The sequence below is a fragment of the Amblyraja radiata genome, chromosome 11 (genome assembly GCF_010909765.2).
Source record: "Amblyraja radiata isolate CabotCenter1 chromosome 11, sAmbRad1.1.pri, whole genome shotgun sequence".
Lineage (NCBI taxonomy): Eukaryota > Metazoa > Chordata > Chondrichthyes > Rajiformes > Rajidae > Amblyraja > Amblyraja radiata.
Window position 1 is genome coordinate 19,540,732 of NC_045966.1, and position 18,717 is coordinate 19,559,448.

Sequence of the window (18,717 nt, forward strand, 5' to 3'; positions counted from 1 at the left end):
TTCTGTAATAAAATGCCCTAGATATTTTACCTTATTACAGACACTAAGATTATTGTCAGACAATTTAAAATCAGGAAATTTTAGACATTTATCCTCTTTCGTTCTACAGATCATAACAGCACTCTTACTAGCATTATATTTAATATCATGTTCCACACCATACACAAGACATATAGTAAGGAGCTGCTGGAGACCAGTGCTAGATGGACTAAAGACCACAAGATCATCTGCATACATAATATGGTTCACTAAAATATTACTGCATCATATTACTGATTATTCTGCATCATTCATTTTAACGATTATCGATGACCTGCCTTCAACGTAAATCCTAAACTTCAGATTCTATCCTTAAAACTGCCTCTGCCTCTTTCTGTGATGGTATTTCTTGTGTTTTTATTTTTTGCAAATGGCCTTGTATAACATTTAACAAAAATTTGTAAATTATACATGTAAAGTTTTTGTGTTGAAACCTGTTCCTTCCTGTGTACGTATAGCTCGAACCAAGAGTGACTTGGGACAGAAAAGGAAATCTTCCATTTATTCTTAGATAGACACAAAATGCTGGAGTAACTCAGCGGGACAGGCAGCATCTCTGGAGAGAAGGAATGGGTGACGTTTCGGATCGAGACCCTTCTTCAGTCACTGTCCCACTGAGTTACTCCAGCATTTTGTGTCCATCTTCGATTTAAACCAGCATCTGCAGGTCCTTCCTAAACTTTCCTTCCATTTATTCTATCTTGACTCTGCCGTGCCATCTATTTTATGAAATGATTATCTGAAGGTGGCATATAATGATGCCATGAGAACACTGCTAAGGAAACAATTTGCCCTTCAACCTTCAAAGATTTGCATGCAAGAGCCTCATTCTGATCCTGAAACAATTTTTAAACGATGAATTTTGTTGCCTTTCCTTTACCTCATTGAGTCATTCAGCGTGGAAACCAGCTCTTCAGCCCAACCTTCTTACTCAACTACCTCCTCCGGCAGCTTGTTCCATACACCCACCACTTTTTGTGAAAAAAAAGTTACCCCTCGGGTTCCTATTAAATCTTTTCCTCCTCACCTTAAATCTATGTTCTCTGGTTCTCAATCCCCCTATTCTGGGCATGAGACTCCTTGCGTATATGTATTCTACTCCTCTCACAATTTTGTACACCTCTGTAAAATCACCTCCTATCCTCCTGTGCTGCAAGGAATAGAGTCCTCGCCTGCTCATCCTCCTACTAACTCAGGCCCTCGGGTCCTGGCAACATCATCGAAAATCTCTGCACCCTTTCCAGCTTGACAACATCTTTCTTGGAACGTGGTGTTCATAACTGAACACAATACTCTGAAGGTACACAAAATTGCTGGGGAAACTCAGCGGGTGCAGCAGCATCTATGGAGCGAAGGAAATAGGCGACGTTTCGGCCCGAAACGTCGCCTATTTCCTTCGCTCCATAGATGCTGCTGCACCCACTGAGTTTCCCCAGCAATTTTGTGTACCTTCGATATTCCAGCATCTGCAGTTCCCTTTTGAACACAATACTCTGAATGTGGCCTCACCAATGTCATATATAACTGCATTCTGACCTCCCAACTTCTATACTCAATACTCTGCCTGAAGGAGGCCAATGCACTAAAAGCTTTTTTGACCACCCCATCAACCTGTGACGTCACTTTAAGGAATCCGATACCTGCACCCCTAGATCCCTCTACTCTACAACACATCCCAGAGCCCTTACATTCACTGTGTAGATTCTGCCCATGTTAAACTTCCCAAAATGCGACACCTCACATTTATTTGCGTTAAATTCCATGAACCATTCCTCAACCCACCTGGCCAACCGATCGAGACCCTGCTGCAATTTTTTACAACCATCTTCACTATCTACAATATCACCCACTTTTGTGTCATCTGCAAGCTTGCTAATCATGCCATGTACGTTTTCATCTAAATTATTCATATAGATGGTAAACAGCAATGGGCCCAACACTGATCCCTGAGGCACAATACTAATCACAGCCCTCCAGTCTGAAAAGCAACTTTTTACCATCATCCTCTGCTTCCTTATTAAGCCAATTTTCTTTCCATTCAGCTATCTCTCCTTGGATCCCAAGTGCTCTAACCTTCCAGAGCAGCCTACCATGCGGAACCTTGTTGAATGCCACGCTGAAATCCATATCTACAACGTCTACAGCTCTTCCATCATCAACCTTATGGTCACATCTTCATAAATCTCAATCAGATTCGTGAGATATGAACTCCCGCTAACAAAACCATGCTGACTGTCCCTAATCAGCCCTTGCCTATCTAATTAGTCGATTAGGAAAAGGGGAGATGCAACGAGACCTGGGTGTCATGGTACACCAGTCATTGAAAGTAGGCATGCAGGTGCAGCAGGCAGTGAAGAAAACGAATGGTATGTTAGCATTCATAGCAAAAGGATTTGAGTATTGGAGCAGGGAGGTTCTACTGCAGTTGTACATGGTCTTGGTGAGATCACACCTGGAGTATTGCGTACAGTTTTGGTCTCCTAATCTGAGAAAATACATTCTTGCCATAGAGGGAGTGCAGAGATGGTTCACCAGACTGATTCCTGGGATGTCAGGACTTTCATATGAAGAAAGACTGGATAGACTCGGCTTGTACTCGCTAGAATTTAAAAGATTGAGGGGGGATCTTATAAAAAACTTACAACATTCTTAAGGGGTTGGACAGGCTAGATGCAGGAAGATTATTCCCAATGTTGGGGAAGTCCAGAACAAGGGGTCACAGTTTAAGGATAAGGGTGAAATCTTTTAGGACCGAGATGAGAAAAACATTTTTCACACAGAGAGTGATGAATCTCTGGAATTCTCTTGGACTTCAGAATTAAGGGACAGAAGTTTATGGGTAACATGAGGGGGAACTTCTTTACTCAGAGAGTGGTAGCAGTGTGGAATGAGCTTACAGTGGAAGTGGTGGAGGCAGGTTCGTTGGTATCATTTAAAAATAAATTGGATAGGCATATGGATGAGAAGGGAATGGAGGGTTATGGTATGAGTGCAGGCAGGTGGGACTAAGGGAAAAAAGTTGTTCGGCACGGACTTGTAGGGCCGAGATGGCCTGTTTCCGTGCTGTAATTGTTATATGGTTATATGGTTAAGAGCAAAAAAAATCTAAACTTAACTTTGTGTAATACAGCGGGAGGGAAAAAAATACATTTTGGGCCACAAAAACTGTCAATTTCAGTCCTGCTGATGCATGTACATGAGTCAAGAGTATGTTATGGCTTTCAAAATAGAACTAAAGATTTTTTTTCTTTAGTTAGCTGAAAAACCTCAAGCTGTACAATTATATATTTGTACCAATGAACTGAATAGTTTAAGGGCAGACAAATTGAAGGCCATGTTCTTCAGATGATCATGTGGGATCTTCAGCTCTATAAATAGGGTGACAGCATTGCTAAGCAAAGAAGTTATGCTAACCCTTAATACATCATTAATCAGACCACAGCTGGAGTATTGTGTCCAATTTCAGGCACTGCACAGGAAGGTTATCCAACCCTTTGAGAGGATATGAAGGCACTTTACTGTAATAACGCTAAGAAGAAGGGAGCTATGGGAGAGATTAGAGTGACTGCTACTTTTTTTTTTGCTTGCATAAAAAGATGAAACACCAAAGGAGTTCAAAATAATATAGAACACTGTAGAGTGCATTAAAATGTGTTCATTAGAAAGTGTGCTGGTAATTGGAAGAATTGAAAGAGAAGAGGAATGGGTTCATTTTTAGATTTACAAAATTGGATTGCACACTCTTGCTGACAGGAGACAACGTTCATGGGAAAATTATGATATTTTTAAGTATCCGTGTATGAAATTGTTTCTGAGCACTCCTGAAAGATAGTTCAAGTTCAAGATGAAGTTTAAGAGAGTTTATTGTCATGTGTCCTTGATAGGCCAATGAAATTCTTGCTTTGCTTTAGCACACCAGAACATAGTAGGCATGAATACTGAACAGATCAGTGTGTCCATATACCATTGCATAAATATATACACACATGAATAATAAAACTGATAAAGTGTAAATAAATAGATTATTGGCTATTAATGTTTTGTCCGAGTTTTGTCCGAGCCGAGTTTAATAGCCTGATGGCTGTGGGGAAGAAGCTGGTCGTTGCAGTCTTCAGGCTGCTGTACCTTCTACCTGAAGCTAGTGGGGAGATGAGTGTGTGGCCAGGATGGTGTGGGTCCTTGATGATGCTGCCAGCCTTTTTGAGGCAGCGACTGCAATAGATCTCCTCGATGGAAGGGAGGTCAGAGTCGATGATGGATTGGGCAGTGTTTACCACTTTTTGTAGTCTTTTCCGCTCCAGGGCGCTCAAGTTTCCGAACCAAGCCACGATGCAACCAGTCAGCATGCTCTCCACTGTACACCTGTAGAGGTTAGAGAGAGTCCTCCTTGACATACCGACTCTCCGTAATCTTCTCAGGAAGTAGAGGCGCTGATGAGCTTTCTTTATAATTGCATCAGTGTTCTCGGACCAGGAAAGATCTTCAGAGATATGCACGCCCAGGAATTTGAAGCTCTTGACCCTTTCTTTATCATTAGCATTCATTTAGGTTGTGACCTTGTTGGAGAATGAGGGAACAGAATTAGACCATGTAAAATGCCTTCCTTAAGTGTGCCTTCAGTTCTTGCTATGAATTAGTCATATTTTTCACAATTGTCTTCTAAAGTAATTGTATCATCTGAAATTTGTGTTCTAAAGCCCTGTTGTTGAACATCAGGATACTAACCAGATGAGTGGAGATAATAAATAATTCTTGCAGCTAGAAGTTATCCCTGGCCAGCAGTGCTTATTTGTTTTTCTAATTTTGGCTGAAGAAAGTTTTCAAAGAAAAGAAATATAACTTTTATAACCCCATTTGCCCATCAAAATATTTGTATTAAATCTGGTTGTTTTTTTAATGTTCCTTAAAGTCTAAGGTACAGTATGGAAATTTTGAATAATTATTTTGAATAATTCCATGAGGTTTTATATCTACTGAGAACACTGATGGTGTGTTAACTTTATACCCCATTCAGACGATGGCATATCTGGCACTGGTAGACTGAGATAATATAGCAGTGAAGTATTCCCATTATATGTTCAAGTCTCAATGTTCTAACTTGGAAGCAAGAATTATACCAATTTCAAGGCTAAAATCAGATTTTAAGCAACACCAATATAACATCAAAAACATAAATTATGTTTTTCTACTGATTTAGACCTTGCCTTAGCTGGATCCAGACCTAAGACCAAAGATACTAGAGGAGCTCCTCTATAATCTTTGCCTAAGACCCAGACTAGGCCAAAGACAGATAGAACCATGTGTTCAAGAAGGAACTGCAGATGCTGGAAGATCGAAGGTACACAAAAATGCTGGAGAAAGTCAGCGGGTGCAGCAGAATCTATGGAGCGAAGGAAATAGGCGACGTTTCGGGCCGAAACGTCGCCTATTTCCTTTGCTCCATAGATGCTGCTGCACCCGCTGAGTTTCTCCAGCATTTTTGTGTACCTACAGATAGAACCATGGTGACTTTGAATCCCAAAGTTCAAGGGAGAATTGATGACACAATTGTCCATGTCAAGGTGGGAAGAGAATTGAAATCTGACCTCTGATGTTAAAATTGGCAGCTTTAATACACAGTGATAACAGAAAAATAATATAAACTATGTTTAGTTTATTGTCACATGTTCCGAGGTACAGTGAAAAGCTTTATTGTTGTGTGCTCTCCAGTCAGTGGAAAGACTATACATGATTACAATCAAGTTGTCCAAGTGTGCAGATACAGGATAAAGGGAATAATGTGTAGTGCAGGATAAAATCCAGTAAAGTCCAATTAAAGATAGTCCGATGGGCTCCAATGAGGTAGATGGTGGCTTAGGATTGCTCTCTAGTTGGTGATATGATGGTTCAGTTGCCTGATAACAGCTGGGAAGAAACTGCTCCAGAATCTGGAGATATGCATTTTCACACTTCTGTACCTCCTGCCTGATGGAAAAGTGGAGAAGAGGGAGTGACCACGGTGAGACTCATCTTTGATTATGCTGGTGGCTTTGCCAATGCAGTGTGAAGTGTAGATGAAATGGACCTATTAGTTAAAGCTTAATTTATATATTAGTTACTGAATGGTTCAACCACACCCAGTTGCATTTTAGGTCAAAACTCAGCAATAATTGGCATCATCAATGACAATATTTTGTGGAACTCGTGAAGCACAGTTTTGACAGGCAATACTCAACTGGGCAAGTCTAACATTCTATTGAGACATAATTTTTTGCAATAGGTTTATTGAAAGAGAAATCAGTATTGATCCATAATATTTAAGTACATAAGTAAAATTAAGTAGCAAATTGGGTCAAGAAACATCTACTCAATTGGTTTTTATTTTTTAAATAGTTATGGCATTTAAAATCACAAGGGTTCTCCACTTTAAACTCCACAAAAGCATATTCTACCTGGCTGTGCATTCAATTACCACAAAAAATAAATGTTTTCATTTTCTATCTAAAACTGCAGAATAATGTTAGTAATTTCCCAATACTTGAGAAGTCACTCTTCATGTGTGGTCCAGGATATTAAATGCAGGAGCACCTCACTGGATCCAACCATTTCCATGGCATCCTCTGGCAACAGGCCTGGCTTGCCTGCTGTGGACCCAGGAAGCCCGTCCTCAAGAAGGAAGCCACCGAGCCTGGCCACTGCTCATCCCTGAGGACCAGAAAACCAGAGAGTAGGGTGGAGAGAGATGGTGGTGGCAGCGGACGCAAAGAACAAAGGCCGGTAAGAAGAATCACAATCTTATCTGCAGTGCCCTCAAGGTTGGCTGCGGGATGCGCAGCATGGGACGACAGTTCACTGGCCAATATGAGGATCTGGACCAAGGCTGGAAGTCCTTGCAAAGGCTGGGTGTCGACTGGATCAGGCGCTGCACTGAGAGACTGAGCGCGCAGATCGGACATGTGCACAGAGCAGTGGTGGAGGACATCGACTAATTTGCTTGGCCAGGCCGATCCTGCAACGCCTTTATGGCCAGCTTCACTAAAGCAACTTAGACTGTGAAAATGGCTCAAAATCCTGTACTTCTATACACTTTGTCTTCTCCCCATAACCTTTGACACGCTTACTAATCAAGAATCTATCAATCTCGACTTTAAAAATACCCAATGAGTTGACCTCCACAGCCATCTGTGGCAATGAATTCCACAGATTCACTACCCTCTGACTAAAGAAATTCCTCCTCACCTTACTAAAGGTGCGTCCTTTTACTCTGAGGCCATGCCCTCTGGTCCTAGACTCTCCCACTAGTGGAAACATCCCCCCCGCATCCACTCTCTTCCAGGCCGTTCACTATTCGATAAGTTTCAAGGAGGGTCCCCCTCATCCTTCTAAACTTTGGTGCAACCAATTGCAGAGCATGTAATAGTTGCTTATGAGATTAAAAAAAAAAACTATAAGTGGAATAAATTGTTGAAAATCAGTATGTTTGATATCACAGTTAATGTTTGTTAATGAGGACAAAAGCTGGACTGACCACATACAGCCGAATGGTAATGTTTGCATTGATCACGTTAAGCAGGATTTGCTCAAGGTTATTATTCTAGCTGAGGGTAAATTTAGCGTGTGACATGATGGAACCAGCAGAAATTGCTTCTTCTGTTGCCTGTGCGTAGGTTTGACACTTGCTACTAACTATATCTTTTATCAGCCCACAGGAAAATAAAACTCCGTTGAGAGTAAAATAAAAAGAAAAATGTGCCAACGATGTGAATTATCAGTTCTGCAAATATTAATATCTATTTTTATCCAATGGCTTTTTATCGTAATATGAATTTGAAATTTGTCACAAGAATGCAGTGGAAGCTTTGACAATATTTGACAAATTATAGAAGTGGGTGTCAACTATTTAAATATGCACCAGAATAACTGGTCAATCATGAGCAACAGTGTTTTGATTCTAGACATAGATTTTCGAGCCTCCATGAAACACGAGTTAAGCACTGAATGCATGTGCAGTTGTCTTGGCTGGAATTCAGGCATTGGTATGATTCCTCTCCTAAAATTATAACATGGAGCGTCTGCCCTGCTGGGCTTGTGACGCCTTCAGTCTGAAAGTAAATGGCTGCTGACACATCGCCTCCACTGATTTGACCAAGGAGCTTCTTGTGGAAAAGTGAAAATGTTTCTTGTTTTCATCAGTCGAGAATGCACATGCTCAGCTTCCTCATTCACTTTTGAAAATGACTGTCATTATGCAGCAGGTAATAACTTTATTTCTTTATCCACTTCATTACAGATTTCAAAAGTAATTTCATTTTCTAATCATGGTGGAACAATTAAATCCAATGAATGTTTCCTATTTCACTCTTGATTAAGCGGGACAGGCGGCACCTCTGGAGGGAAGGAATGGGTATCGTATCGGATCAAGACCCGTCTTCAGTAATGTTCATTTTTATGTGATATAGCACCACGTACATTGAAACTGTCCAGGACTGGAGGAATGCTCTAAAATGTTACAAGCTCTTGACTAATTTAAAGGTCACCTCAGACAGTCTTAAGGGCCTGTCCCACTGTACGAGGTAATTCAAGAGTTCTCACGAGTTTCCACTGATTCGAACTCGGAGAATTACGGTAATAGCCGTTCGTAGGTACTCGGGGCTCTCATGGACATTTTTCACAGTGCTAAAAAAACTTCACGAGTTACCGCATGTCCCGAGTACCTGCCGTTAGCATTACGAGCCGCTACGAGACATCCACGAGCTCCGACATAGCCGCTACGTACATTCTACGTACTTTCCACGAGTTTGATTTTTTTTTAAACTCGGGAGAGCTATTGGATTACCTCGTACATTGGGACAGGCCCTTTACCTAGAACAGCAGTATGAGTATGACAAAAGCAGAAAAGCTGAGAAGTGTAGAAAGGAACTGGAGATACAGATAAACTGAGAAGCCTGATTTGCTGAGTTCCTCCAGCAATTTTTTTTCTTGCTCCAGAAAAGCTGAAAGTTTGATTAGTATTCAGTGTAAACCTTGTTGAGGATATACTTTTGAATTTTTGGAGGTAAATTCCTTGTGATTGTAGGCCGCTAGGTGCGACTACAATTTTGCAGATATTGTTTGTGCTATCAAAGTAAATCTACTTGTGGTGCATTATAATTATTGTGCCAGAGTTTCTTTTATTTAGTACTACTCCAAATGTGAAGTATGTGCTGTTAAAGTCTTTTGAACAATTGTAATTTACTGGGCTGGAGTTTGTTTGTTTGTTTGTTTGCAGCTCTGACCATAGGAAGTCACACATCCTTTGGCCAGGAAAGGGTGCCTGATACAAGGATGGGAAGTAGGGGAATTGTGGGGCTGGTGTGATATAACTTTCCTATTTACTGGACAAGTCATAAAAAGCAAACAAATACCAAGTCAAAGTCCCAAAGCTCAATCTCAGAAACATGGTTTAGGATCCTTGAATGATGCCTCTTCTAAGATATGCCACTTTGCTGCTCACTGATGCATTACAGTGTCAGAAATAGCTCAACAGGCAAAGTGCGGAATGATAGACATGCAGTAAATAAAACCTTTGTATTCATAAGGCACTCAAAGAGTTCACATTCATAAAAGCACACAAGCCTCACCAGGTATATCTGTGACAACACCCTGTCGTAGATATCATCCCTTCACGAGGTTGCCTTCCAGCAGTTTCTTCATTTTTGATGAATGTGGAACCGCATCATTTTGTGCAGTGTTTGTTCTGACATTTCTGCACACTTCATTTTGAGGGAGAATCTTTTGAACTGCGATGTGATGACTGGGATTCCGGGTTGCTTGAACGTTGTTTGCTTGGGAATTGTTCATTACTCTACCTGCTTGTGAGTTTTCCTTTAAATAATAAAATAATAATATGACTACTTGTGACCATCCCTTTAAATAATATTCAATTAAGGGAGGGGGGAAATGTTAAAGATGTGGAGGGCATGTTTCTTACACAGAGGGTGGTGAGTGCCTGGAACGTGCTGCTGGAGGTGGTTGTTGAGGCAGATACAATAATTGCATTTAAGTGATTTTTGGACAGGCGAATGGAGGGATATGGATTATGTGCTGGCTGCTAAGAGTTGGTCTTGGCATCATATTCAGCACAGATATTGTGGGCCAAATGGCCTGTTCCTGTGCTGTACTTTTCTATGTTTTAGGTTCTAACTGGAGCCTTCAGGATTGTTGCAACTCTATGAGTGAACAACCCCTGTCGTGATTCAGATCAATGTACTTACTGCAACACAGTAGGAGGCTATTTGGCCCATCTCATCCACATATAAACCACATCAGTCCCATTCATAGCAATTCTATTTTCCATGTATCCCTGCAAGTTATTCTCTCATTGATGCACTTTGATTCTTTGGCAGAATCCCTGCTGTGTGGTACGTTACATTAGCCAATCAACCTACCAGCATGTCTTTGGAACGTGGGATAAAACCAGAGCACTCGAGGGAAACCTACAGTTACTGGTAGAATTGCACACAGACAGCCCTGAGGTTAGGATTGAGTCTGGTCTGAGCTGTGAGACAGCACTGTTAAATGCTGCATCACCCTCATTGACTCACTCTGGAAACACATTTGTTAGCGTTGTGCAACTTCCAGTGCCATTTGGGAAACCGCAACATCGGAAGATCATCTTCTTCTTACACCAGAAAATTCAATTCTATCAATGACTGGAGTTAATTGGCTCAGAATTTGTGAGTGCAGTGGTAAAGTTGCTGCCTTACAGCGCCAGTGAGCTGGGTTTGATCCTGACTACAGGTGCTGTCTGTACAGAATTTGTACGTCCTCCCTGTGACTGCATGGGTTTTCTCTGTGTGCTTCGGTTTCCTCCCACACTCAAAGACGTATAGGTTTGTAGGTTAATTTGGCTTCAGTAAAAATTGTAAGATTAGGAAAAGGGGAGATGCAATGAGACCTGGGTGTCATGGTACACCAGTCATTGAAAGTAGGAATGCAGGTGCAGCAGGCAGTGAAGAAAGCAAATGGTATGTTAGCATTCATAGCAAAAGGATTTGAGTATAAGAGCAGGGAGGTTTTACTGCAGTTGTACAGGGTCTTGGTGAGACCACACCTGGAGTATTGCGTACAGTTTTGGTCTCCTAATCTGAGGAAAGACGTTCTTACCATAGAGGGAGTACAGAGAAGGTTCACCAGACTGATTCCTGGGATGGCAGGACTTTCATATAAAGAAAGACTGGATAGACTCGGCTTGTACACGCTAGAATTTAGAAGATTGAGGGGGGATCTTATAGAAACTTACAAAATTCTTAAGGGGTTGGACAGGCTAGATGCAGGAAGATTATTCCCGATGTTGGGGAAGTCCAGAACTAGGGGTCACAGTTTAAGGATAAGAGGGAAGTCTTTTAGGACCGAGATGAGAAAATCATTCTTTACACAGAGAGTGGTGAATCTGTGGAATTCTCTGCCACAGAAGGTAGTTGAGGCCAGTTCATTGCCTATATTTAAGAGGGAGTTAGATGTGGCACTTGTGGCTAAAGGGATCAGGGGGTATGGAAAGAAGGCAGGGATGGGATACTGAGTTGGATGATCAGCCATGATCATATCGAATGGCAGTGCAGGCTCGAAGGGCCGAATGGCCTACTACTGCACCTATTTTCTATGTTTCTATGTTTCTATGGTTCTATGTTTCTATGTCCCTAGTGTGTCAGAAAATGTTAGTGTATGGGGATCGTTGTTTGGCGAGGATTCGGTGGGCCAAAGGTTCTGTTTCCACGTTGTATCTCTAAACTAAACTAAAACTAAACTAAACAAGTTAGCACTCATTTTTTGGACATCATGCAGGTGTACTTCCAGGTCTCTGTTTTTATTCTACGATCAGTTTTAAATCGGGGTTTTGGATAGGTATTGATTGCTGAAGCAAATTACATTATCTGTGTGCCATTCATAATTTGGTACTTTTCATATGATACAAGTCCCATATCCAAACCATAGATATCCAGAGTTCCTTAAAATTTGCTTTTAAATATGTTTCAATGTATAAGATCTTATGTTATTTGCGGGTTTGCTGTATTTCATTCATATTAATTATTTGTACTCTATTTCCAGAATTAGTATGAGGGAGGAATTACTGAAGAACTCGGGCAACATCCAGGATCACAGTTGACACATCGTCTATTTTTTTGTACTGGCATTATTAAAATACGTTTCGAGGCGCAATCGAAAAACTTCATTGCACAGACTACAAGTTTAAAATGAATAATTTAGATCAAAAAATTCTGTTTGGAAAAAACCCCAAAGAAAACAACAACAAAAATGAACCTGGTGCTAACTTTGTATCTGAAATATGGTTCAAAAGTCTCTCGAATAACTCGAATGCAGACTCAAATTGTATTTCAGACAACACATTTAGGAGTATAGAGACCGGTAATCAAGTTTTGGCAGAGGATCATGGCCAACTTAAAGCAAACACTAGTCCCTCTGGGATTCTTGCAGATCCTGATTCTATAAATAATGATCAGCTTTTCGAACCAGGCATCATCACGTCCACAGTAAAGACATCATTTGATTCACCATTGTTTCTCAAGGGTGATGATAATCATTGTGATTCCTCTGGTTCTTACCATACTGCTGCGGGCTCCGATATTGGAGAAAATCTTAGTGATTGTAGTGGGCCATACGAAGATTTTGAAGAACTCTCTCCTGACCAAGACGAAAGTCAAGAGATTTCACAGCGTTTTGGTGCTTCGCAGAAAGAACAAAGTGTTGACTGGTTAAACAGTTCTGAAATTGAGACCAGTTTAAATGATTGCTCACCACCACCTCAGTTTAGCTGCAGGGAAGAGCAAGAACAAATATTTGTGAGTAAACATAAGATGGAATTGCTTGAACTAAATGCTGGGGGGGAATTAAATGGTGATATAAAGCCCTTTCAGTTACATAGCAGAAATGTGCCCGATGTTAAATCTCATTACAAAATGGATGTGGGATTAGCTGTAAAAACTGCTGATGAAAATAATTCCTTTGGGTATGAAATCACATCTAGCCCTCAGGAAGAAAAGAATGCTTGCAGTAGCGATGTGGTAAGTAATGATTCTTTATTAACTACGCACAGCAATTCAAGTGCTGAAGGAGAAGTCAACAAATCGTCTGAATGTGATCTAACAGGGCTGGGCACTAATCTACAGAACTGTAAAGGAAATGGAGACCAACAGGTTCATTTGTCAATCACAGCTCAAAATAGCAAAACTGCAGAGAGAGGTAATGGAGTGCAGCTGTCGAGAAAACAGGAGGCTGAAGTGAGCATGCATGCTTCTCCAGGCTGTTATCTACATCTTGGTTTAAATGAAATTGAAGAAATGCCTCAAAAAGATGAGTTTGAAGACAGTGCAAAAAATAATTCAAGTGCTAATGGTAAAAGGAGATGTGCTGAGAGCATGAGTGAATCATCTAGTTTTGCAAGTGAGCTAGATGAAACAGATTATGAGGTTCGAAAATTGACTGCTCTGGCTTTTCGAAGTTTGTCCTGTCCAAATGATAATTATCTCCACATTTATAATTCTGGGGGTTTCATTGATTTCTCACCGGCTTTGTCAGAGGAATGCCACAATACAAAGAGTGTGTCGGTTTGTTCTGAGCCAGACTTTGTGGGCACAGCTGGTGAAACAGAGGAGTGGGGTCTGGATCCCAGTTATGCAGCCTATGCTTTATACACTGGAGCTGAAGAAAGTAATATGTTTCTTGATGATCCATATGACAGAATGCAGTTTGAATGCATCGACGTAGCTGTAGAATCTCCAGAGAAAGGCAAAGATGCCAGAGCAAGCAGAACTGTCCCAAAACGTCAAATTGAACTCAGGAGACCACAGAGAAGTGAATTCAAAGTCTTTACCTCAAGTAGTGCCATCAATTCCTATGCTTATGTTGGTCTTGGAGATGAAACTGGGAATGAAGAAGAGCGTTTGGAAATCATTGAAAGGACGCCTTATATAGAAAACGCAATAAGCACAAATATCAAAAATAAAAATAGAATTCATAAGCAGCCACAAAGAGCAATATCTATAGATGGGCCTACACCACGAAACAAATTTGCATCCAGCCTTTTATCAAATGTGATATCCAAAAAAATGCTGTACGAGCAAAATCTCAAGGCAGAGCAGAAATTCAACAGGTTTGCCCGCTTCCCAATTACACGTAATGTGAGAAAGAAAGATCGAGCTCTTTCTCCAATTGTCTCACAACAAATAGACCATGAAAGTTCTGTTTCAAAATTGGAATGCAATAACTCTCAAAATGTTGCTCAGAACAATTTGAGAAAGAATGGTTGTGAATTAACTGGTGATAATGCAGAGGAAAATGAAGGTTTGGGTCAAAAGTGCTGTTACAGTTCTTTAAGGTGCGCAGGTGGTCAAACTATCGGTGGACAGAACAACATCAGCCCTGATTGCTGCACAACCAATGTACTTGAGAATTACAGTGAAACACATATGGACAGCCAATGTGAAGCAAGTGCTGAAAGAACTCCGGGAAAGAGTAGGGAAAAATCATGTTCCATGTTTAATAATCCTAGCATCAATGTATCTGGGGAAGAGAAGAACCTAACTTCTTCATGCACTTCAGTAGGTAAATATAAAAATGGGAGTTGGCAAAATACTGAAGAAAATGCAGAATCAGACAATAGCATACAATATGAATTACCATCATATGAAGATAAAACAAGTGACATTCAGTTAAGTAAATCTTCACACCAAATCAACGCTTCAAGGAATATTCTTGCGCTAAAATCATCAAAGATGCTACACAACTCTCCAAAACCAAATGTTCAAAGAACCATCACATGCTGTGTCCCAAAGACACATTCTCTCACACCAGAATCCAACACTTCTGATCTTGACCCCAACAATCAAACGCTCCCTGTTTCACCTAAAGCCAACTGTGGCATGGAGAAAACTAACATTTCACATTGTAATATTGAAGACAACATATCCATCAAAAATAAAACTAAGTGTCCTACTTATGTTAGGGATGTGAAAAATCTTGGTCAGAATAATAACTGTGGATTAACATTCTGTGCTACCAAAGGTAAATGTGATGTACCCGATGAGGTTTGTAATCCATCCATTATAAAGCAATCACTTCCAGAACCTCTGAACAAGGTCTCAATAGTTGACAGCATTTCGTCACCAAAATGTATTCAACGTCAGTCAATAGGTAGGAAAGTTGCCAAAGATGATAACAGCTATGTCACAGTTGGCAGGAAAGGTTTGATAAGTACGGAAAGTTCAGAAACATCAAGGTTATTTTCTTCTGACTTCAAATTGCCTATTCCATGTAAAAAGCAAGAAAACAATGGAACTTCTGCTAAAAGAATATGTAACCAAGACTACTTCACAAAGGACAATGAGAATAATGTAGCTGAACCTTTGAATTCTTTCCCAAATATAGTAGCATCTGAAAGGAAAATGCATGTCAAAATAATTTCAAATATTAAAGAGTCTAAATCACCACCTATGAAAGTCCAGTTTGAAGAAGAAACTCTGAAAGCCGGTTCAGACAAATTTATGTTGAATAATAGAATTACTGATTTGGTAACAGGAGAAAGTAATCAACAAAATCAATTCCTTGAAGGACTGGAAAATCTCAATGCACACTCCAGTTCAACAATTGATGATACTAACTACGCATTGACCGAAAAACAAACTGATCGAGAAATTGAAAATGAGCTAGAAGGGAAAGAAATGTTAACAAATCCTAATTCAAACAAAGAAGATATACAAATGGAGCTATACAAGGATGAACCTCGAGAGATTCCAGAAAGAATACAAAATCATGAAGATGAAAAGGCTACTTGTACCAAAATAGAAATGCAGAATCACCCACTCGGGGCTATTTGTTACAATATTGAGCAGCTTGATCTGTCAATTGGAAAAAGCAGTCCTCAAGGAGATAATCAAGATAAGTTGAAGAGCCATAATGGACTCTTCTGTAATTTTGCTGGAAGCAACAAAAGTATAGGAATGTCACTCTGGAAAGATGATACTAATAACAATAGATTGGAGAATCAAAATGAAAGCCTAAAGATATTATCTTCCAATGACAAAGAAACACAAACACCATCAAGAAAAAGTAAACATAAAAAAGAACTTAAATTTAAACTGGAAAATCAAAAAACCATGGAAAATTCAACAATAGACAATAATGGCTTTGAACAATTATGTGAAACATCTAAACTGAAAAGAGGAATTCAAGTCAATTTAAAAGAGCAGAGCGAACTCATTGAAAATTCTGCTCCAAACAAAGATGCAAGCAAATTGTTACTCAATTATGTTGAAGATCAGATAGCTCTTGACGGAGACAATCTGAATAAACTGGCTTCAGAAAGCAAAGATGATAAGAATGTAAGTGATATGCAAAGTGGGTTGCCAAATGAAGCAAACTTTTTATTTAAATCTAGTTCAAATCCTAAGGAAATAAGATTATCACCCATCAAACATAATCTTGATGAAGGGATCGATGATGGAATAGAAAGTCAGAACATGCTAAATCGCAAAGCAGACATCAAATTACAAGCTATTAAAACTAAGAACAATGATCTTGTAACTGAATTTATTGCACCCCAAAACACCGATAAAGTTGAAATGCTACCAAGAGCAGAAAGTGCCAGATTGACAGTTGTAAATGAATTACAACTGAACAAAGATAACAATAAAATGTTGATGGTTTCAGAGGAAGAAAAACAAAATCCTTCTAAAGAGTGCTCTGAGTCCGGCAATATCAAAACTGTAGATGAACTACTTTCAACTTTGAAAGTCCAGATCCCAAATGAAATCGGTGTACCAGTTATAACCATCTCAGACAATGTTATTCCTGTGGAGTCATCCAATTGTTCTAAGACTATAAAAATTTCAGCAAATACATCATTTCCAGAAACTGAAGGTCAGGATGTTCATAATAAATTAGAAATTTCAGCTGCCATTCAGAATGCAGAAGTTAATAAGCTACTGGCTCCACAGACTCCTTCATGCTTCACAGATTTGAATGTGAAGTCAATCAATTCTAATCACCCTGTTGTTAAATCATCCAACAGTGCAACTCATGATCAAGAACAGCAACCCTCCTTTGAATTGAAAATGCTAGCAATGAACAAAGCTGTCACGCAAGATCCATCTCTTACATCAGCCCCAATAAATTATCTTTCCATTCCTAATGAAGAACACAAGCCACGTGCATCTCCAAAGAAGCAAGTACCTGCTCCTCCTCATTCATTAATTCACATAGCAAGCACTAGTCCTCGCCAGCAAAACTGGGAAACTTTAAATCCTCACAAACAGGAACAACAAGCATTGCCTCACCAGTGCCTTGGGGAGATGTTTTCGTTTGATACTTCTCTGCAGCATCCATTCTATGCCTCTTCTCAGGTACCAAATCAAGCAGAGTCTCATTTACTTCATTTTACACCAACCAGCCAAACTCCAGACCATGTGGACAAATGTTACCGAGTGCCTCAATCACCTCACTTGATGGACAGTCTCCGGCTGCCTTGCTTCCAATATCCAGAAGCTCACAAGAAAGTGCTTATTGATCCAGAGACAGGAAAGCATTACTTCGTTGAGGCACCAATGCAATCTCCACGCAAAATGCTGTTGGATCCAGAAACTGGCTGTTATGTCGAGGTGATAATACCTCAACAAACATACGGTGGATATTATCAAACATCATTCTCCCCACACGTTTTATATCCAAATGTCTTGAGGCCTTCATTTATACCAACAATGCAATATTCTGACTTAATCTCAACACCTCTTGTGGCATACCCGGGTCCACATCCTGGGTCCTCTGAAGTACAAAACCAATCGAGTCCAAACAGCACAACTGTGAGTGTGACAGAAATGCCGGATCATAAAAAGGATATGCCAAAAAATCATTTTGCTGAAACTAATTACATGGAAAGTACATATTCAACTCCAATGAATGTGCCTGTAAATCCTAACCAAATTCACACCGCTGCACAAGTAATATCCATCCATTCAAAATCTCGTGCAGAAGTTAAAGATAACTCTCGTGTTTGAGGAAAGAACAACGTTGCCCATGATGAATCTATGGGTTTTACTGAGGGAGCATTCTCCACCAAAATTACCAGAACAATGTTAAAAGGACATGTAGCTTTGTCGTGCTGAATGTATGTATTCTTTGCAGGTGTTGACTGACGTGCATTTAAAAAAAATCTATATGCTTAACTACCTTTTGAAATATATATTATCAATGTTCCCTACAACAAAATACTAAAAGTGAAAATGTAAATTAAATAAAAAGGTTATGTTAAACCCTTTAATTATAATTTGGGAGATCTGACTATTGAATCGACCATTTTGTTCTGGAAAGCAATTGCAATTAAAGAGTATAAATCTTAAATAATGTTAATCCTTGGCATACACACTGGACTCAATGATAATGATAACGGTGATAATGTATAAACTCTGTGCAGATAACACTCGTAGTCAGGATTGAACCCGGGACTCTGGCGTTGTGAGGCAGTAACACTACTGCTGTGCCACTGTGCCACTGTGCCACCCTAAGTTATATGGACTCTGAGTGAATTGTAACTACCGGTCATGTAAGGGATGTCAGGAGGCAACATCAGCCGCAGTAAAGGCTAAATACATATTTTAATTTTTGGGTGGGTTAGAAGAAGCAGCAGAAAAATATTTTTACATCGGTGAA

The 18,717-nt window shown here is 39.9% G+C and overlaps 1 protein-coding gene across 2 annotated transcripts; it reads left to right on the top strand.

Annotated features, from left to right (window-relative positions):
• The first annotated feature begins 8,048 nt into the window (after positions 1-8,048).
• prob1 (proline rich basic protein 1) lies at positions 8,049-18,408 on the top strand. 2 transcript variants are annotated; one of them, XM_033029466.1, is made up of 3 exons: positions 8,049-8,273; positions 12,106-16,048; positions 16,079-18,408. In XM_033029466.1, the coding sequence occupies exons 2-3, from the start codon at positions 12,252-12,254 to the stop codon at positions 18,063-18,065; spliced, it is 5,784 nt and encodes a 1,927-aa protein (XP_032885357.1). In that variant the 5' UTR covers positions 8,049-8,273; positions 12,106-12,251; the 3' UTR covers positions 18,066-18,408. The 2 variants fall into 2 exon arrangements, with proteins under 2 accessions (XP_032885357.1, XP_032885356.1); XM_033029465.1 differs by having other exon boundaries at positions 12,106-18,408.
• Positions 18,409-18,717: the final 309 nt, after the last annotated feature.